At 36.5% G+C, this 22,627-nt stretch overlaps 1 protein-coding gene across 1 annotated transcript in view; it reads right to left on the bottom strand.

Annotated features, from left to right (window-relative positions):
• Positions 1 to 2,865: 2,865 nt before the first annotated feature.
• LOC136832080 (acetyl-coenzyme A synthetase 2-like, mitochondrial) overlaps positions 2,866 to 22,627 on the bottom strand; it is a 62,650-nt gene continuing 42,888 nt past the window's right edge. The window contains 10 exon segments of the mRNA XM_067092713.1: positions 2,866 to 6,197; positions 10,646 to 10,831; positions 11,488 to 11,584; positions 13,139 to 13,409; positions 14,117 to 14,347; positions 15,293 to 15,440; positions 17,631 to 17,657; positions 17,659 to 17,784; positions 19,247 to 19,422; positions 19,973 to 20,172. Coding sequence (XP_066948814.1) covers positions 6,030 to 6,197; positions 10,646 to 10,831; positions 11,488 to 11,584; positions 13,139 to 13,409; positions 14,117 to 14,347; positions 15,293 to 15,440; positions 17,631 to 17,657; positions 17,659 to 17,784; positions 19,247 to 19,422; positions 19,973 to 20,172 — 1,630 coding nt within the window. The 3' untranslated portion in view covers positions 2,866 to 6,029.

Here is a 22,627-nt window from a genome sequence, read left to right as displayed (position 1 = left end):
CCTAAATGACTCCGGCCGGAAGGACCAGGACCCTTAGCTTGTAGCCTAAAGGACACTAGATCCATATTATGCCTCTTAAGAAACCCAAATACCCAATTAGAAACATACAGAATTATTAAAAGTTTCATCTCTCACCTGTTCCGTTTGTTCTGTTTACCATTTCTGTTGCTAGATTCTCTATATCTTAACTTTTCAAGTAAATATTTTGCGAAATGAAACTTATCCTTGCCACTGACCACTGTTTGTTTTTGACAACCTTCGATCTGTCATTTGAAACTTAAGGAGTTCTATTCGTGTTGGTCCATAGGGTTTGGAACGGCTCCTCCTAAGCACGCCAGGATTTTGCTCTTGTTTCCTTTAATCTTTCATTTTTTTCGCATTATGTAAGATTTCCTTATCGTTTTCTAGTCATTTCTTTGATGGAAAACAGTTGATAATCATTTCATACAATCCTTTTTCACACAGTTGTTGAAGAGATATTGTTAACAAAAAACACTAGCTGGGTACTTTCATTTGTATTAAGATATGGTAAGATATAGGACAAATTCTCCCTTATTGATCCATAGTAACTTACCAGAAAATCGATCTTTGCAATATGAAACAACTGTGAAGCTTTTAGTTGAAGAATTGGAATACAGTCATTTGAAAAGGACGCTGATAAAGAATTAGTTCCTTACTACCGAATATCGATCTATTGAGCTGCTGGGGAAAAAAAGGAACTATTTTATTACATGACCTGGACCAAGTGAATTTTCCGTCATTAACTCCAAAATTCAGTCTAATTAACCATAGAACCTCTATTAGCGCTGAAAATTCGTGAAGGTTAATTTGAAAATACCGCTAATCACGCTTTCTTGAGTGAAATTAATGGTGATGTATAGAGTTATCTTCACTCTTATTACCGAGCTCTTCTTCATGAGAGAGAGTGAATTTTCGGGGGGTAGAGAGAGCAGTGACGAGAGAGAATGGGATACTGTATAGTCAGTGATAGTGTGCCATCTATTGGTGTGTGCAAGAATTATCGAGTTAATTTTAAGAAACTATTGGGATCTGGCAACTATTGCCAAGATTAGTATATTGATGGAGAGCCTTTTGGTTTTTTTTTAATTTCACAAAATGGCAATTAATGATTACTTTCAAAATTACCTTAGATTATACGAATGAATGTGTTAATTCACATGCGGTGATTTCCTAGTTTGCTTCTTTTTGATAAAAATAAGCATTTATTGAAGGAATTTTGCTACTATCATTTCGGCAATACATACGAAGGCGGTCCTTCTGTAGAAAAAGGAGATATCAACTTTCACAATCATAAGAATATATAATTTTTTCAGAAAAAAATAACAGTAGTTACTAAAACAATCTTGACTTGAAATGGAATAAACACATACAAAAATAAAAAAAATATGTCTATTCATTGGCACCTAAAGATGAACTTTTTCCAAATCTTTGCTTTTTGAAGATTTTAAAGATGTCTTAGTTTCTTTGTGTGTGTGTGTGTGTGTGTGTGTGTGTGTGTGTGTGTGTGTGTGTGTGTGTGTGTGTGTGTGTGTGTGTTTTTTTTTTGTACAAAAAGAATCTAATCCTTTTGCAGAAGCGAAATTCCAGCAAAGTCAAGGAGACGTCTACTAACATATGTCAAATTATATGCAGGCACTTGGTCTGATTTAGAAAATAATGTCCCTAAGTTTTTCACCAACGCGACCTGATAGCAAATTTACAAACAGCTTGCTGGAGAAATATAAGCATAACCATAGTATTTTTTTCAGGGAACGTTAACTCATTCCATTGTGCAAAACAGTAGTGGCTAAAAATTGTTCCTGACTATTCAGAATACATGAGAATACAATGCATCATCGGTAACCTACCTCTCATTGAAGAAGCTCGGCTTTAGACTCAATTCCAGCTTACATACGCGTCTTGAGGAAAAGGTGTTCAAATCACTAGAAAAGCTAGTGTTTATTTCCAAGAAAACTATATAGAAAAATAATATAATTGATTTTGGGTAAAGAATGCAATTATAGCTAAATTTTTCATATTTCAGTGATAAATTAATTGTATTTTAATGTATACTCAGAGCTCCTCAAGGGACCATTTCTTAGCTCAGTCTGGTAATAGACAGGAGTCAACGAAGTTGATTCCACCAGACACTTGAATATGAACGCTCAATATATCGAAATAGCAGAATTAGAGAAAGACTACTTGAATGAAAATGTATGTGTGTATTGAAATGCACTTAAATTAGTTACATACAACTACATGTATTATTCTTTGTACGAGTTTGTATGTTTTCGAAGATTTTACGGTTGCCTAAGCTGATTTGAAAGCGCCCGCCAAGTTTAAAGACCTGTTATTCTTAGAATATTCCTTTGCATGTGTGTGTGTGTATATATATATATATATATATATATATATATATATATATATATATATATATATATATGTATGTATATATATATATATATATATATATATATATATATATATATATATATATATATCATAATAAGAGAGAGAGAGAGTCTATTTATATATTCAAACTATGTTACTTTACTGGGAAAATGATATTCCACTGATATAATAAGCAGGATATAGAAAATATACTAATGTTATGCAAATTCATAAGATGTTCAGTATATATGTATATATATATATATATATATATATATATATATATATATATATATATATATATATATATATATATATATATATATATTAATTCAAAATATAATCATCTCGCATTTTCTAAAATGTTTTTTTAGGAAGAGAGATTCAGTTGATGATATATGTCTTTCATAGGAATGTTGGTTTCTTAAGGAAATTTCATAAACAATTACATGGTTACAAAATACAAAAACAGACTTTCATACAACCAATTTTTATTTGTTTTACAACAAATGGTTCATTAAAAACAAAATATTTACTGTTCATTAAAATATACTGTTTATTGTCCTTATTTAAACTAAAATAAAAGTATGTTTTCTATTTTCTTTCTATTAAGAATCATTCCCATCACTTAATATCCTGTTAATGTAACTTTCCAGTCCTTCAGAATTGTATAAGTAAGATTGTACAAAATACTATACACCTTGCCAATGTCTTTAAGACCACTTTTAATATTTTTCCATGCTGACCCAAGTTTTGGGACTGTCAATAAGCATTAAAAAAGCCACTTTAAACCTTGACCCAAGATTCCAAACTATCAGTAAGATTCAAAAGGCCTATTTTATTTATTGATAATGTTTCTAGACTGTCAAGATGCGTTGAAAAGGTCATTTTGATTTCTGAGCACAGAAGACAGATGTTTTTATTTACTCAGGCAATGACTAGGATATCTAAATTCCATAGCTCGCAAGAAGCTATTTAAATTTTGGGGCCTTGAAGATATTATTTAAATTTTCGAGAACTGAAGATGCTACTTAAATTTCCATCATTATAGAGGTTAGATTTTCGAGCATAGAAGCAGCAATTTAAATTTTCTTGCACTGAAGAAGCTATTTAAATTTTCGAGAACTGAAGAGGCTGCTTAAATTTTCTTGCACTGAAGAGGTTATTTACATCGTCGAGAACTGAAGAAGCTATATAATTTTTCGAGCACTGAAGAGAATATTTAAATTTCCCAGCATGGAAGAAGCTGTTTAAATTTTCGAGAACTGAAGAGGCTATTTAATTTTCGAGCGCTAAAGGATCAATTTAAATTCTAGACCAATTAAGTAGATGAAAGTTGTCGAGCAATTCAACATTTTTTTCAAAATGCTAAAAAAACTATTGGCAAATTTGTAACCAGTATTTTATTCCTTGTTGTACCAATCCTAATCTTTTCTTCGGGACCTGGTTTCATTAAATCTTAGGAAGTGGAAAGTTGCTATAAAACTACTAGGGCTGCTTACTAGATAAGACACTGCTTAACATAAAAACAACTTAATTTGTCAACAACCACGGTATTAAGGCACATTTTATTTTTTCATAGAGCACCAAATTCGTGTAACATACATACCTGTAGCCAGTTTATTCTGGGCATGAAAAGGTTATGCCACCAACCCGTTCTTGAGTTAAGATTTGCATCCTGTAAACAATATGACCAGAGACTGGCGCCTTGTTTCCAAGTTACTGAGCAAGGTAGCATGTTTCATTTTGCCAAGCCTGGGTAAATCTGACCTGAAATCATAGAAGTGCAAGTGTAAAGTTGCATAAGGTCATCACCCCAGTGAACATGTTAAGACAGGTGACTTTGTCTGCCTGGTCTGAGAGGGTAAAAACTTCTGGTTTAATCAGAAAATATTCTCTGAAGGAGGCACTCAGAATGATCTTGGGGTCGCCAATATTCCCTAAGAACTTGAAGAAGATAGTCATGCCAATAAGTTGTCATTAACATTTCTTCAAAATATCTGCACAAAATTCTGGGTAATTTCTTGTTAGGATGTGCCAACAAGAGCCATAATAGTACCATTCACTCATTAATAATGTTGAGTCGCTTGATATATTCAAGTTTCTGAATAATTACACAACTGAATGACGAAGTGAATTAAAAAAGAAAGGCAAGAACTGCAATAGACAGGCAGTGTAAAGGGAGAAAATGCTGCATTTCTTTCAACGAAAAGAGTCAGTAAAACACATAAATCTCAAATGACTTCTCAGTATACCTTAGTTCTGTGCACAACAGAACGTAAGACAAGAGCGTCTGGGCCTTTTAATAGTACAAAATCTATACCATATCCAAGAAACAGTGCATGAAAGTCAAAGAAGACTGAATCTCCCAGTTTACCACAGTGGAATTCCATGAAGGACCCAGCAACACAAAACTCAGTTCTGGAATTCCATACAGGACCCAGCAACGTAAAACTCAGACAAGCCAAGCTTTCCCAGAGCAGACCAAATGTTCCAGAATTCCATTGTGGACTTAGTACCACAAAATTCAGACTAGTCCAGATGTTCTGGATTTCCATAAAGGGTCCAGAAGTTCCTGAATTCTATAGAGGTTTAAGCAACACAAAGCTCAGAATTATTGAAATGTTCCAGAGCTCCATGAAGGACCAAGCAACACAGCATAAACTAACCCTTATTATCCGGAATTCTGCAAAGGATCCACCAAAGTAAAACTCAGAATAACATAAATATCCTGGGACTATACATCTGGAATCCACATCCTTATCTTAACTATAGTTTAGAGTTGTGGATCTTGCCTAATTTAAAAATATAACAATTGCTACAGAAGCACTGGAAGCACATGTCCAAAAGATTAAAAAAATTTACAGGAAATAAATCCAGTCAGTCTTGAAAAATAACGATCTTTGAAGCACATCTATAATACACAGTATGATCTGGAATGAAGCAAATCACAGACAAGGCAGAATTCTTCAAGCTTTTCAAAATTTTCCTCTTGCACTTGGGGGAAGCATGATCTTGCAAACAAAGTTTTTTGACGAAGTCAAAGAACACTTTTCGAAGATAAATACCAAAGACATGAGAGGAGTTGCATCTTTGTTTTACCTATGATTTAGGAGAGTTTTCTGACTTTTAAGTCCACATATCAGCTGTCCTGATGAGAGAAATCTTTTATTTTTTAGTACATAATTGCTTAAACGATACGTAACCAGTGTCAGTACAAAATACATACATGTATATTTTCAATATCAGTATTTTCGAATTAAATTCTAGATTTACCTGACAATCCCTGCAAGCTATAAGTACACTTCTGTACAGGGACACTTGTAAAAAAAGACCTTTCCTGCCCAAAGAGATGCAAGGTTATATGGATGGAATATACTTTTAAAAATCATCCCCTTCCCGCTATCAACATATGAAATAGATTACTTTGATACAAAAGAAGAATTATAAAAGACAAGACTGACAGTTTTGTCATTGGCTAACTATTACTACTAAGGAGTTCCCTAAGTCGCTTCTACCGTTGTATAACTCCCTTATCGTCAGTATATGAAAATAGAGCTCTTCGACGCAATTAAAAAACTACGTATAATTGCTCGCTCGTTTTGTCATTGGCCGACTACCACTTAAGAAGGAGTTTCCTACTTCCGCTTGACCTTCGCGTTGTACGTGTCGAGGATGGTCCTGACGACGGAGGGGTCAGCCAAGGTCGAGATGTCACCGAGTTCGTCGGGTTTCCCGGCGGCGATTTTGCGCAGGATCCGACGCATGATCTTACCCGAGCGCGTTTTTGGAAGCCCCGAGCACACCTGTAGGGGGAGAAGGAGGGGGAAGAAAAAATAAGGAGTGTTTGGGGCAGATGGAAGACATGATTTTGGTGAAACGAAGAGTGAAGCCAAGTTTAGTTTGTATGTGGCCATTTATTTGTTAATTATGTATTGGAATGGAGTATAAAATTTAGGCCAAAGGTTAAGTGCTGGGACCTAAGATGAAAGGGAAATTGAGAGTAAAGGTGGTTTGAAAGGTGTAAGAGGAGGAAAACCTTTTGCAGCTGCACTGTGAAACAATTGTTAGGAGAGGTGGAAGTAAGATGGAAGGAGGAGAATATGAACGGAGGTACAGTGAAAAGAATGAAAGGGGTTGTAGCTAGGGGCCGAAGGGACACCTGCAAAGAACCTCATTTAGTAATACCTACAGTGCACCGCGTGAGGTGAACTGACGGCACTGCCACCTACGGCGCTGTAAATTGTGGTTTTGATTGGAGTGTGTTTGAATCTGGCTGTATTTTATTTTAAGAAACATATTAGGCTACCAAATTAATTTGTTCGATTCTTCGTCCCATCAAATTCGGTTCTTACTCGTAGGGGGTCAGTGCTGTCAGTGCACCTCACTGTAAGGATTACTAATGGGTGTTTTCCGAGTCCTAGGGGACTTTCGGCCATTCAGGGCTCAAGGCATAGAAAAGAAGGAGTTGGAGTGGTTGAACAGCAAGATGAAGACATACAGAGAGGAAAGGAGATGAAATACAAAGATCTAAAGATGGAGCTGAAGGAAACACCCGGCATTTGCACTAAGAATCAATAGTTGGAGAGGAAGGACATCATGATTAAAGAAAGGAAGGGGGAATGAGGTAAGGCAAAAGGCTAAAAAGTAGGCGCAGCTAAGGGCCGAAAGGACTCGGAAAACACCCTCTAGTAGTCCTTACAGTGATGTGCACTGACAGCACCGGCCCCCTACAAGTAAGAACTGAATTTGATTGGACGAAGAATGGAACAAATTTTAATTTGTCTACGGCCATTTATTTGTTAAATGGAGTTTCGATTGTGTGTGTGCGCGCGCGATGTTAAAAGTGTTATGTGAACAAGTGCTCCTTGCGCTCTCTTTTGTAAATAAGATTTTAAGAACGGAAATATGATGTCAGTGGAAAAGCATAAATCAATATCAGATTACAGTTGCGTGTGCTTTTAGAGAGTGTAAAGCAGGGAATTTTATCGGTATTAAATCATCTTTCAAAGTTTTGATTTACTGTTTTTATCTATATGTAGACCACAATTGAATTTCTATAGCTATTACATGTTCTTTTCATTTGAATATCATAATTATTCGTTTAGAAACAAGGAACTCCCCCATACTGTTTTTACAATTAATACTACTTCCCAGTCAATAACTGCCGCTCATGGTGTGGGCCAGAAACACAACACAGCTCGCTCTCTCTCTCTCTCTCTCTCTCTCTCTCTCTCTCTCTCTCTCTCTCTCTCTATCTCTATCTCTCTCTCTTTTGAGACGCCATATTTACCCATGTTCTTATAAAATCTCTCTCTCTCTCTCTCTCTCTCTCTCTCTCTCTCTCTTTTGAGGCGCCATATTTACCCATGTTCTTATAAAATCTCTCTCTCTCTCTCTCTCTCTCTCTCTCTCTCTCTCTCTCTCTCTCTCTCTCTCTCTCTCTCTCTCTCTCTCTTTTTGAGGCGCCTTATTTTACCCATGTTCTTATAAAATCTACTCTCTCTCTCTCTCTCTCTCTCTCTCTCTCTCTCTTTGGAGCCATATTTACCCATGTTCTTATAAAATCTCTCTCTCTCTCTCTCTCTCTCTCTCTCTCTCTCTCTCTCTCTCTCTCTCTCTCTCTCTCTCTCTCTCTCTTTTGGGGCGCCATATTTACCCATGTTCTTATAAAATCTCTCTCTCTCTCTCTCTCTCTCTCTCTCTCTCTCTCTCTCTCTCTCTCTCTATCTCTCTCTCTCTCTCTATCTCTCTCTCTCTCTCTCTCTCTCTCTCTCTCTCTCTCTCTCTCTCTCTCTCATGGGCGCCATATTTACCCATGTTCTTATAAAATCTCTCTCTCTCTCTCTCTCTCTCTCTCTCTCTCTCTCTCTCTCTCTTTTGAGGCGCCATATTTACCCATGTTCTTATAAAATCTCTCTCTCTCTCTCTCTCTCTCTCTCTCTCTCTCTTGAGGCGCCTTATTTATCCATGTTCTTATAAAATCTCTCTCTCTCTCTCTCTCTCTCTCTCTCTCTCTCTCTCTCTCTCTCTCTCTCTCTCTCTCTCTCTCTTTTGGAGCGCCATATTTACCCATGTTCTTATAAAATCTCTCTCTCTCTCTCTCTCTCTCTCTCTCTCTCTCTCTCTCTCTCTCTCTCTCTCTCTCTCTTTTGGGGCCATATTTACCCATGTTCTTATAAAATCTCTCTCTCTCTCTCTCTCCCTCTCTCTCTCTCTCTCTCTCTCTCTCTCTCAACTCATAAAATATCTCGAGGAAAATGATTTACTGTCTCACACTCAACATGGATTTAGGTCTCATCTCTCTACTGAAACTGCGTTATTGAAAGTTACAGAAACTATTTACAGAAATATCGACAACAAAAAGATATCTTTACTTATTCTATTGGATCTTTCTAAAGCTTTTGATAGCGTTATACAATATTTTACTTCATAAATGTACACAATTAAAAATTGACCCTCTCTGGTTTAAAAGCTATCTAGAAAATCGTTACCAGTCAGTGAGATTAGGCGATGTTATATCCTCCCTAAACCAGTAGAATTGGAGTTCCACAGGATCTATCTTGGGCCAATGCTTTTCCTAATTTATATAAATGATATGGCTACTGCTATACGAGACTGCATCTTGGTTCAGTTCGCAGATGACAGTCAACTTCTAATGACTGGAACTATAAATGAACTAAATAACTTGATAGTAAGAGCAGAAAGAATATTAGAAATGGCGAGATGTTATTTTCAAATTAATGGATTAAATATTAATGAATCTAAACTAAATGTATATTTATTGGTTCTAGGCAGTTCATATCCCAAATTCTGAAGATAAAATAAATTTCAATGGATTTGCAATTGAGAAAAAGCATTAAAGTAAAAAATCTTGGGGTATATTTTGACCAGTATATGCTATTTGACAGTCATATAGATGAAGTTTGTAGGAAGGTAAATGGTACTTTAATATACTTAAATAGAATTAAGGACCGATTTGATAGTGAAATGCGGGGAATGGTCGTTCGGTCTCTTGCCGTGAGCATTCTTGACTACTGTTTAAAGGTCTGGGGCTCGACATCTAAGCAGCAGCTGCAGCGGATACAGAGGCTTCAAACTTTGCAGCAAAAGTAATTGATGGGAAAGCCAAGAAGTATGACCATGCAACTCAATTTTAAATAACTTGCAATGTTCTGACAATCAAACAGAAGATTGATTTTGATTTATGTGTCATGATCTTTAAAATTTTACGTAATCTAATTCCACCATGGCTTTTTAATCTAATAAGAGTTGAGATAGACGTAACAGACAAACTAGATTTAATGATGACCTTTTGTTTCAAGAACCAACACTGATCTAGGAAGCAGAGCATTTGTTGTGCAGGGTCCATCAGTGTGGAACAAACTGCCAAACCAACTAAAAGCATTAACTAATATTAACTCTTTTAAACTGAATTTGAAAAAGTATCTATTGTCCAAATAATTTTATAGTAAAACATTTATATATATTTTAATTGAGCTCTTTTTACACTTTTACTCCATTTTTAGCAGACTATTTATGAATATTAGATTCTATTTTAAGATAAATGTTCATAACTCTAGTTTTATAAGTACCTGTAATTCATAAGCAATTTTGAAATCGAAATGTTATAATCATGCAAAGATAATTTTAATATTATGGGAGATATGCTGTAACTTTTATAGCAAATATTTTATCAAGGTAAGAATTTGAGCCTCAAGTACTAATATAAAAGATTCATGTTTTTATGCAAAATTTTTCAATGTTTTAATTACTTTTATGATGTACCTATACCTGTCACAACTTTTTATTGTTCTTAAACTTGCATAAAGTAAATCTATGTTTTATGTTTTATAATGATGTAAATTTTATGAAGGCACATGTAAATATCTAATTTTTAAATGTAAACTACAATGTAATTTGTATTTATTGTAATAGCCAATGTAAATATTGGAATAAAGCATTATTATTATTATTATATTATTACTCTCTCTCTCCTCTCTCTCTCTCCCTCTCTCTCTCTCTCTCTCTCTCTCTCTCTCTCTCTCTCTCTCTCTCTCTCTCTCTCTTGGGGTGCCACATTTACCCATGTTCTTATAAAATCTCTCTCTCTCTCTCTCTCTCTCTCTCTCTCTCTCTCTCTCTCTCTCTCTCTCTCTCTCTTGGGGCGCCATATTTACCCATGTTCTTATAAAATCTCTCTCTCTCTCTCTCTCTCTCTCTCTCTCTCTCCCCAAAAGTGAAACCAACTAACCAAAGTGAAATCAGGAATGGCGTATCCGGCTATCTTAGTCCTAACCAACTTCTTGAGTTCCTGCAGGATCTGATCCTCCGTCGACTCCGGGTTCTCCTTCAGGATGATGAAGGCGAAGATGCCCTCGCCCTTGACGTCGTGGGGAAAGCCCACCACGGCCGCCTCCGCTATTTCCGGGTGCTCCGTCTGCGGGGTGTAAAAATTAAGAAATTATACTTTCCAGTTGTTTATCTTTTGAGGTTCATTAAGAGTGTTCAGAGTTTTAGCGTTGAATTTTTATAATCTTTTTCCGCCTACAATAGTCCCATGATGCATGATGATATTGCAAAGAGAGAGAGAGAGAGAGAGAGAGAGAGAGAGAGAGAGAGAGAGAGAGAGAGAGTTAAATAGAAAGATTCATTAAAAGTGTTAATTTTTTAGTGTTGAATTTTTATAATCTTTTTCCGCCTAGAATAATCCCATGATGACATTGCAGAGAGAGAGAGAGAGAGAGAGAGAGAGAGAGAGAGAGAGAGAGAGAGAGAGTTAAATGGAAAGGTAAACACAGCACCAGAAGAGAGAGAGAGAGAGAGAGAGAGAGAGAGAGAGAGAGAGAGAGAGAGAGTTAAATAGAAATGTAAACAGAGCACCAGACGAGAGAGAAAGAGATGACAGAGGGGTAAGCATGGTACCACAGAAGAGAGAGAGAGAGAGAGAGAGAGAGAGAGAGAGAGAGAGAGAGAGAGAGAGAGATCATCACCATTATGAGAGAAGCCGTCAAAGGAAGCGTAGCCTTTTCAACTTAAAATTTAATTTTTTAATCTTCAATCGTAACCCATCAATGATCTCGTGTTATACTTTACCATGGCATCCTCTACTTCGGCCGTACCCAGCCGATGACCTGTGACGTTGATGACGTCATCCATTCGACCCGTGATTTGGTAATGCCCATCGGTGTCCCTGGATTATTAGACACCACATTAATCAAGTCTTACACTTTTATTTTTCTAATTTATAATTTCAATTTTTTTATTTTGAATCTACTTGTAATCTATCAGATAGATTAAAGAAACAAATTAGAATTATTAGCTATTTTAATTTTGTTTATTTTTAATATATCTGGTTTTTTGTATTGTTAAATTTTGTATTTTCATTTTTTATTTTGAATTTTTTTAATTTATTGGTTTTTAATTCATTTTTAAATGCAGTTTTGTATTTTTTTATTTTCTATTTAGTTTTTTGTATTTAATTTGTATTTCAGAAATTCGAAATTATTTACTGCTTACAATATACATAGCTATTTCAAAATGTATTGTATGATCCTGATGTTTATTACACTAGTTACATGAAAATGATGTTTACATTTCAAAATTCGTATTGATTAGTTATAAAACATCTGTGTGTTTTGGATTACAATAGCACCGGAATAATGGTAAGTTGTATGGTGCTCTTCAGAAAATGAAATGAGAATTTGACTAAAATTATCAGACAATGTGAAAATATGAATATATATTGTCAAAAGGACATAATATGGACACTTTTGTCAAGCTGATGCTGTGATGATAGGTTTACTGTATGTTTGACTGAACTCTTCAATATTTACTATAAGAATAAAAAATAAATAAAATACCAGTGAGAAAATTGATAAAGTACTACGGGAGAACTGTGGATGTAAAAATACTTTCTACTATGACCTCTGGTCACAGTAGAATATGGAAAGTTAATTCTTACAACAATAAGTCCTGGAGGTTTGTATTAATAAACTTTAAATAAACATTAAAGAGAGAAAAGAGAGATTAAGAGAGAGAGAGAGAGAGAGAGAGAGAGAGAGAGAGAGAGAGAGAGAGAGAGAGAGACTATATCAAGAAAAAACGAAACGTTTCTTGGCATCTTCAAAGAAAATCAGTTTTGCCAATCTTGTTTAGTGAGTTACTGCTCAGTTTCCTTGCGTTAGTTTGCATTAAAAAAACTTAAAATTTCTGAAGCGGTGAAATCAACGTGTAGTTATTCTGGAGTTACAACTGTTCAATGTGCAATAATTTTAATGTTTAGTCACAGACTCAAGGCATATAACTGAAAAGCAGAGATTATAAAAGGGTTAACTTGAAAGCATTTTAATTTCCTACACATGCTGTGTAGGCTTGGAAAGAACTCTAAAATACACATTAAGAAATAAAATACTCCTCATCTGAATCATTCTGAAAGAGAACATTTTTCTTTTGCAACTCATGACAGTATCAGACAAAGCTGGGCAAAAATCATAAGTCATCAATCTCGATCATCATCAGTCAGAGGCAAAAATACCGAGTAACATTCTACACTGATACATTACGTCTCTCTTGGCTGAAAGAGTCCAGAGGTCCACAACCTTCTAAACCCTTTCACACCTTACTGTACTTAATGGCATAAGCTAGCCTAATCTAAACGAACTGTCATCCAAACATGATATATCAAACATGAAGATTCCAAGCATCTAAATTGCAACCCAACAGGTATACATACATCGAGGCTCACCTGTGAGCACCATCGCCACTGAAGTAATACCCAGGGAAGGGCGAGAAGTACGTCTCAAGATATCTCTTGTGGTCCCCATAGATTGTCCGAGAAATGCCTGGCCAAACAGAGCCTATGCACAGTGCCCCATCAACACCAAAACCCTCGACTTCCTTCCCACCAGCATCGCAGAGCACGGGCCTTATACCATACATGGGCCTCATGGGCATGCCAGGTTTCACAGGGGCGTCTGGGTAGGAAGGCCGTGGGCTGAGCATGATGCCACCTGTCTCTGTGAAGGGAGGAGTATTTTAACTAACCTGCTTGCCACTGAGTGTCAACTAACCTGTTTGCTGTCACCAATTGTCAGCTAACTTGTTTGCCACTAAATATCAACTAACCTTTTGCCACCAAGTGTCAACTAACCGGTTTACCACCAAGTGTCAACTAACCTCTTTTACCAAAATAGTGTCAACTTACCTGTTCGCCACCAAGTATCAACAAACCAGTTCACCACCAAGTGTCAACTAACCTTCTTGCCACCAAGTGTTAACTAACCTGCTGGCCACAAAGTGTCAACTAACCAGTTTTCCAACAAGTATCAACTAATCTGTTGGCGACCAAGTGTCAACTAACCTGTTGGCAACCAAGTGTCAACTAACCTGTTGGTGACCAAGTGTCAACTAACCTGTTGGCCACCAAGTGTCAACTAGCCAGTTTGCCACTAAGTGTCAACTAACCTGTTTGACCCTAAGCATCAACTAACCTGTTTGACACCAAGTATCAACTAGCCAATTTGCCATGAGTGTCAACTAACCTGTTTGACCCCAAGCATCAACTAACCTGTTTGACACCAAGTATCAAGTAACCTGTTTGCCACCAAGTGTCAACTAACCTGTTGGCCACCAAGTGTCTACTAACCTGTTTGCCACTAGATGCCAACTAATCTGCTTGCCACCAAGTGTCAAATAACCTGTTTGCCACCAAATGTCAACTAACCTGTTTGCCACCAAGTGTCAACAAGGGTGCAAGCACCTTCTCCCACCACATCATGGAACCAGTGCCAAGCCTCCAGATTCAGTGGTTCGCCGACAGAGCCAAGTACCCTGAGTGAAGAGCGGTCGTATTTTTTAACCCAGTCGTCCCCGTACCTCAAGAGGAGGCGCAGGGCAGTTGGGGCACAGTAGAAATGAGTGATACCCAGGCGGGACACTGTCTCCCAGTAACGTCCTAGAAAGAGGAGGAGGAATTATGCAGTTGCCAAGACATGTGGATATACCAGGGGGAAGTTTGCAACTAACTCCGCTGGTAATAACTTAATGAGATCTTATGCTGTGAATCAATGGAAAATCTATCTTAGTTAAAAGCCTCATCTAAACAACTTCAAAGGGATATTGGAGCTGAGACAATTATGAAAATGCAAAATAGATACAAGATTCTAGTTAAATTTAGTGCCAACATATTTTATGTGAAATACAGTAGCTTTTCATAACGGACCTTACCTAAGCAGATTTCTGTACTTTTCAGTTACCATTTCATGATTAATTTTTCCTATGCCACCATTTCGGATGTGATAAATTTTTCAATATACCTCTTAAATTGACTGTGAAGTGTAAAGTACAGGTTTGGTTAGGAACTATGTGGAACTGCAGTTAACTATAAGATATGTAGAAAATATTAAAGTGCAAAATATGATATCGGGTCCTTGTTACTCAACAGACTGTTACTAATCAGGAAAACCTACACGTCCCGCCCACCCCCCTCCCCACACATCTGTTCAGTTGAGTGCTACTGTATTATGACTTAAATGCATGCAGTCCTTCAATAAAAGAAACGACGTCCTGAGTGGCAAGGTGTGATCCACTGCTACTCACACAAAACTCACATAGTCTCTTGTAAGCTTCAAAGTACAGTACTGACTTTTGGGATGCAGTTGCTAGCCCCATGATCACTAAAACAGTAGCTATACCCAAACGACTCAGCATCCCAGTGTACTGAGAGCTTGTAAGCATAAACTCACTGGCTCACTCACTGACTCAGCTTACCTAGATCAGGGTACACCATGATCACTAAAATTGTAACTATACTCAAATGACTCAGCATTCTAGTGTACTGAGAGCTTCTGGTCACTGACTCAAAGACTGACTGACTCACCCACTCACTGACTCAGCTTACCAGGATCGGGGTACACAGGAGTGCTTTCGAAGAGCACGGTGGTGGCTCCGTTTGCCAAGGGGCCGTACACGACGTAGGAGTGCCCGGTAATCCAGCCGACATCTGCGACACAGCCGAATATGTCGCCTTCTTTGTAGTCGAACACGTGCTGCAAGCATTTAAGAGACGCTAATTGGTTTTCCTTTGTTCTTCTGTGACCTGGTTTTTGTGTTTTTTTTATTAATTTAATTTTCGTTTGTTCTATGATATCATCTTTCATATCTGTCATTGGTATTCTTATATTGCTTGTTACTTTTTTTTGCACATACAGTATAACTGATTTTATTTGATGTGTCTTATAATAATAATAATAATAATAATAATAATAATAATAATAATAATAATAATAAAGTTAGTAGCTAGGCACAAACTATAATAATAATAATAATAATAATAATAATAATAATAATAATAATAATAATAATAATAATAATAATAAAGTTAGTAGTTAGACACAACACAAAAAAGCTAACTTGAATGGATAATAAAGAAACTAATTTTTCTTGGTTTTTCTAGTGTCTATAAACAACAGAATAGGAACTAATTTTCATCACGATAATTTGATGTTATTCTCATTCCTTCTACATGTTTTATAGTCAACCATTATATGTCACTCAGCTGAGTGAATTACCTGCTCAATAAGATGAAAATCGTGAATTTATTTTTAGCAAATTTTAAATAGATTTAACTTTAACTTGACACAAACAGTCGAGAGATGTTTTCATTCATTACAAATTTCTTAAAACTGAAGCAACACAAATTCCTTTCTGCTGTCTTTGATTTAAAATGTAATATCAGCGTATATAAATTTAACCGACAATAACTGGAAATTTCCACACGATTTTACTGACCACAATCTCTTTTCTGTTATCTTTGATTTAAATGTAATGTCAGCTTATATAAATTCAACAGACATTACAGCGTATTACTTTGCGAAGTCATGTTTTACACGTATAAGACCGGAATTTCATCCTACGTCCGTTTAACCTATAAACTGAAATGAATAATTTAAACAAATATATTGCGATACGTAATAGAATAACGTAATCATTCGTATTAACAAGACTTGAATCATTAGACTCTCCAACACGTACTTATCTATGTTTTCTTGAGGAACATTTGACCAAAGATTTAGCCTTGAGACGACCGTAAATAAACACTAGTGACAGGATGTGAAGAATATTTGTATTAATTTTCCTAGTTTCACCAGATGATGGTTTCACCGCTCACGTCACTGTAATGTCCAATTTCCTTACGATATTAAGATACTGGAATGTCTGGAATGTTTTCTTTCTCACCTGTTTTTTGTAACAGGAATAAGGACGGTAATAGGAGTCATTACACTGAAGGGAAGAATTCAGGAATTCTTGGTAAGCGAATTAACTCAAAATGGAGTCAAAATAATATAAATAAATAAATAAATAGAATAGAATATAGAATTTAGGCCGAAGGCCAGGCGCTGGGACCTATGCGGTCATTCAGCGCTGAAATGAAAATTGACAGCAAGGTGGTTTGAAAGGCGTAACAGGACGAAAACCTCGCAGTTGCATAATGAAGCAATTGTCAGGGGAGGGTGGAATATAAGATGGAAGAGAGAATATGAACAGAGGTTGCAGCTAAGGGTCGAAGGGAAGCTGCAAAGAACCTCAAGTAATGCCTACAGTGCACCGCATGAGGTGCACTGACGGCACTACCCTCCCTACGAAGTAAATAAATAGAATAGACAGAGAAAAACAGAAAACAAAAGGCTAAACAATAGTGGATATTGTCTGACTGAGAATTCTAATCTATTGAATGATATCGCTGGAAAATTTTACATACAAACACTCATATAACAAAAATAAGCTAATTTAAAAAAAATTTACAAAAAATGAAACCCGATAGACTATTAAAATACATTTTTTAAATTTATCGTCTTTTTAGATGAAACAGTCGTAAATAACTTTCAGGAATAAGGCGTAGGTTTTCGATTCATCTCTTTGAAATAGTTTGATGTCAATGCTGATTGTGATGGCAGTGACGAAGACGGTTTTATTCTTGGTAGTTGAATGAAATGTATCTAACTTAACGTGCAATGCGTAAATTACATTCATTTAAGGCACAATGGAAGCATGACGCACTGGTGAATATGATTAAAAAATACACTAACTAGACATGAGATGATACATACATATACATACTTACATACATACACACACACACACACACACACACACATATATATATATATATATATATATATATATATATATATATATATGTGTGTGTGTGTGTGTGTGTGTGTGTGTGTATCACTAACCTGATGCGTAACTGAAGCATAAAGTAAAATATCCTGCACTGGTGTGTGCGACGCCCTTCAGAGAGCCAGTGCTTCCAGAGGTATAGAGAAGGAACAGCGTGTCTTCTGCATTCTGGGCGGCTGGGGTACATTCAGTGCTGGCAGATTCCATTATCTGGAACAAAAGAAGAATCAGTGAGTGAAAAGAAAGTCAAGATGTATATGTATCGTGTGTGCATGTGTGTGTGCGGGGCAACGGCGTAGATCTGGGCACCATGAATATTTTTTAAGGGTCAAGGGCATGGTCTTGCAACTTCATCCCCAACTCGGTGATTGCTTTGGTTTATGGCAGGTTTCTTGCTCTTGAGAGTTGATTTTTTTTTTATCGGTTTACATGTCATTCCACATTTAAGTCAATCTTTGGTCGATTTACGTATCTATGGCATTTCCATAACTTTAACTTTTCTTTCAAGTCGGTCGGTAGACAATTAAATCATGTTAACTTTGGTGTCACGTTGTAACAGTAATAATAATAGTAATAATAATAATTATCTTGTCATTTTAAGCTGGCAAATTCCTCTTAATTTCACAATTCCTTCATACTTATTCCTGCAAACCTTGAATCCGGATGGGATTCAAACTCACACGTATTACGATAAACTGAAGCAGTAGTAAACCACACGTGGTTATAAGATGTTTCTGTTGACTTAATATTAAAAAGAATACTTACAACACATGAATGGGACTAGCAACAATTTAATGATGCTTGAGATTTGCCATTGATACTAGAAAATACATACATACTGAACTGCAATTTCTATACTACTGATTTTCCCGAAAATCTTCCTAGATTTTATGAAGATCTTGAGTAAAACGGCTCTGCAACTCTTGAAATTAATCAGTTCTCACCTTCAATCGCCTTCCTCACTTCACGCTGAAGGTAATTAAGTTACAAGTCCTTCACCAACAAATATACATGCAAACATTAGGTCTATGAGGGGGAAATATTGAGATAAACCCTTTCATCCACATTTCTTATCGGGTTGAATTCACAAGTTACGAAGGGTCTGGTAAATCTGGATAAGGTTATGCTAGATTAGTGTTGTGAGGGTATGAAGGGTAAGGTTAATTTGGGTAAGTTTAGATCAGGAAAATTTAGGTAAGAAAGAATTTGGTTGGTGTATATAAGCTAGGTCAGTTTAGTTAAGGTCAGGTGCAGACAGGTTAGCTTTCATTAGATGAGGTTAACTTTGGGCAAGGTAGGATTATCCAAGTCAGGTGAGGCATGGTTAGAAAAAGAAATGTGAAATTAGGGAAGTTAAGATAATTTGCATTAGATAAGGTTAATTAGATTAGAACAGGTAAGGTTAATTTAGGTTAATCTGGATCAGAAAAGATTAATTTGGTGGGTAAGTTATATAATGTTTTACCTAAAAGCACAGCCACACCTTTTCTTCCTCCTGCCAACTATACTTCCTCCATATTTCCCAAAGAAGTGCAATTTCCTCCTCCCATTCATACAACCCAATACATTTCCATACATCAACGATAAACTATCAGGACCCATTAGAGTATATAGTAGGATCTGAAAAACCTTGTTTTAACTCACAAACTCCAAATAAAATCCTGTCCTCTACCTTATCGAGTTTAATATCTTTGGGACCCATGTTCACACTGGCTCCAGTTCTAGTCCCTACTAGGACCTGCTTGACGGAGGGACATTTGGCCACGGCTGCGTCAACAACCTTCTTCAGCTCGATGACCTTTCCTCCTCTCATGGCCTGGTCCATCGTGATGATCATTTCCGCTCCGGCTTTTAATGAAAATAGCACATTAATTTTCTTTCACAGATAACATTGAAAATGTTAAGGTTAAGGTTGAACTAGACAATTGGGTCTTAACAGATAAATGGACTGACAAATATACAAATGACAGTTTTGTTTGATTTCTGGTATACTGTGACTATTGTTGAAATCAGGTCTGACCTCTCAAGATTTTATTCAGTTGGGCAATTGAATGTTTGTACAAACATTTCTAAAAATTCTCACTTAGCTAAGGGTACATCCATACTTGAGAAAGCATGTCATAAACACACTTTGTTAACTTATCACACAAAGATCGCAAAGAAGTTGAATAAAGGTTCACAACTTAGTAGTACTACCCAGTGCTTGATCCGATTATCCAGAGTTTGCCATAGACTCGTTCTAAACTTACAGTCGCTGACTTGTTGTCAACTTGTTTGTGGCATGGATGCGACAAGTTGTGAGGTGTGTTGATGACATGTTTTACTATAGTGTGGACACACCCTGAGAGTGGAAACAACGACAGACAACTGACAAAGAGAGAACGGAACAGCCTCTCACCATCTTGTATCCTAGAGGCAAGAGCCTCTGCAGAAAACCCGGCGAAGACGACAGAGTGGACGGCACCTATCCTAGCGCAGGCCAGCATGGAGGCGGTGGCTAGGGGCGACGCCGGGAGGTATAAGGCCACCCTGTCACCCCGTTTGACCCCGCAGTCCAGCAGGACGTTGGCCAGCCGACATACCAAGTCTTGAAGTTGTCTATTTGGGGGAAACGAAGTGGGAAGTTTTTTACTTAACTGTCTCATTGTGGTTAGTGGACGGTTTTTTGGTGACTGATAAGAAATCATTAAGTTATGAATAATTGTTTTTGGTTTATTGATATCATTATCTGGCGTCACAACACAAATGGTCACTGACGACAAATTAAAAGTGTAAATGATGTAATATTTGTTGCGTAATTCATAAAGGTGAAAACATTTATATGTGAACCTACAAATATCACATTTTTCCTCTTTTAATGTAAATAAAAGTAGTTATTTCCTACGATATAGTTACAAATATGTTTATATACAAACTTTCATTTGTAACTATAGAAAAAGTCCCTCTGTAAAATATGTGAAGTTCATATCTACACTTCACTTAAAACATTAAAATAGCCATCGTCTGTCAAGATGAATTTACTATACAAAAATTCTTCATACATAAAACATCCAGGCAAAGTTATAGATAGGCTGTTTCCAGATAGGAATATTGATTAACAGCAATGAACTTTGCAACAGATAAACTAACAACCACTTTATTTCTTATTTTAATATAATTCCACTTAAAATGAAAAGTCCATCGCTTAATATGTTTCTCCCATTTTTGGCATCATTAACATAAGGCATCGCTCTTGTCACTGAAGTTTCAGATGCAAAACAAGGTAAGCACTGAAAAATTACATAATTACGAATTCATAAGCAACTTAAATAGAAATAATCACGGAGTTTGCAGGGTACTGATTAATATGACTGGAGTATGCAGGCAGGATACTAATTAACATGACTGGCGTATGCAGGCAGGGTGCTAATTAATATGACTTTTTATGCAGGCAGGGTTTTAATTAATTGACTGGCGTATGCAGGCAGGGTACTAATTAATATTAGGCAGGGGGTACTAATTAATATGACAGGTTTATACAGGCAGGGTACTAATTAATATGACTGGCGTATGCAGGCAGGGTACTAATTAATGACTGGCGTATACAGGCAGGGTATTAATTAATATGACTTATTTATGCAGGCAGGGTACTATTTTAATATGACTTTATTTACATTTAGGGTATTAATTATTATGACTGGCGTATGCAGGCAGGGTACTAATTAATATGACTGGTGTATGCAGGCAGGGTATTAATTAATATGACTGGCGATGCAGGCAGGGTACTAATTAATATGATTTTTATACAGGCAGGGTTTTATTTAATATGACTGTTTTTATGCAGGCAGGGTACTAATTAATATGATTGGCAGGCAGGCAGGGTACTAATTAATATGACTTATTTATGCAGGCAGGGTATTTAATTAATATGACTGGCGTATACAGGAAGGGTACTAATTAATATGACTGGCGTATGCAGGCAGGGTATTAATTAATATGACTTATTTAGGCATTTATTTATTTTTAATATGACTGTTTTATGCAGGCAGGGTATTTAATTAATTGATTTTTTATTTAGGCAGGGTACTTATTTATGACTATTTTTTACAGGCAGGGTACTGATTAATATGACTGGCGTTATACAGGCAGGGTACTAATTAATATGACTGGCATATGCAGGCAGGGTATAATTAATATGATTTATTTATGCAGGCAGGGTACTAATTAATATGACTGGCGTATGCATTTAGGGTACTAATTAATATAACTGGCGTGATACAGGCAGGGTACTGATTAATATGACTGGCATATGCAGGCAGGGTACTAATTATTTTTATGACTGGCGTATGCAGGCAGGGTATTAATTAATATGACTGGCGTATGCAGGCAGGGTACTAATTAATATGACTGGCGTATACAGGCAGGGTATTGATTAATATGACTATTTATGGCAGGCAGGGGTATTAATTAATATGACTGGCGTATGCAGGCAGGTTACTAATTAATATGACTGGCGTATACAGGCAGGGTACTGATTAATATGATGGCGTATACAGGCAGGGTACTAATTAATATGACTGGCGTATACAGGCAGGGTACTGATTAATATGACTTATATACAGGCAGGGTACTGATTAATATGACTGGCGATACAGGCAGGGTTTAATTAATATGACTGGCGATACAGGCAGGGTACTAATTAATATGACTGCGATTGCATGCAGGCAGGGTACTAATTAATATGACTGGCGTATGCAGGCAGGGTAATTAATTAATATGACTTTTATGCAGGCAGGGTACTAATTAATATGACTGGCGTATACAGGCAGGGTACTAATTAATATGACTGGCGTATGCAGGCAGGGTACTAATTAATATGACTGGCGAATACAGGCAGGGTACTAATTAATATGACTGGCGTATGCAGGCAGGGTACTAATTAATATGACTGGCGTACACAGGCAGGGTACTAATTAATATGACTGGCGTATGCAGGCAGGGTACTAATTAATATGACTGGCGTATACAGGCAGGGTACTAATTAATATGACTGGCGTATACAGGCAGGGTACTA

This window comes from Macrobrachium rosenbergii, chromosome 49, assembly GCF_040412425.1.
Source record: "Macrobrachium rosenbergii isolate ZJJX-2024 chromosome 49, ASM4041242v1, whole genome shotgun sequence".
NCBI lineage: Eukaryota > Metazoa > Arthropoda > Malacostraca > Decapoda > Palaemonidae > Macrobrachium > Macrobrachium rosenbergii.
This window is presented reverse-complemented; position numbering and strand designations above follow the sequence as displayed.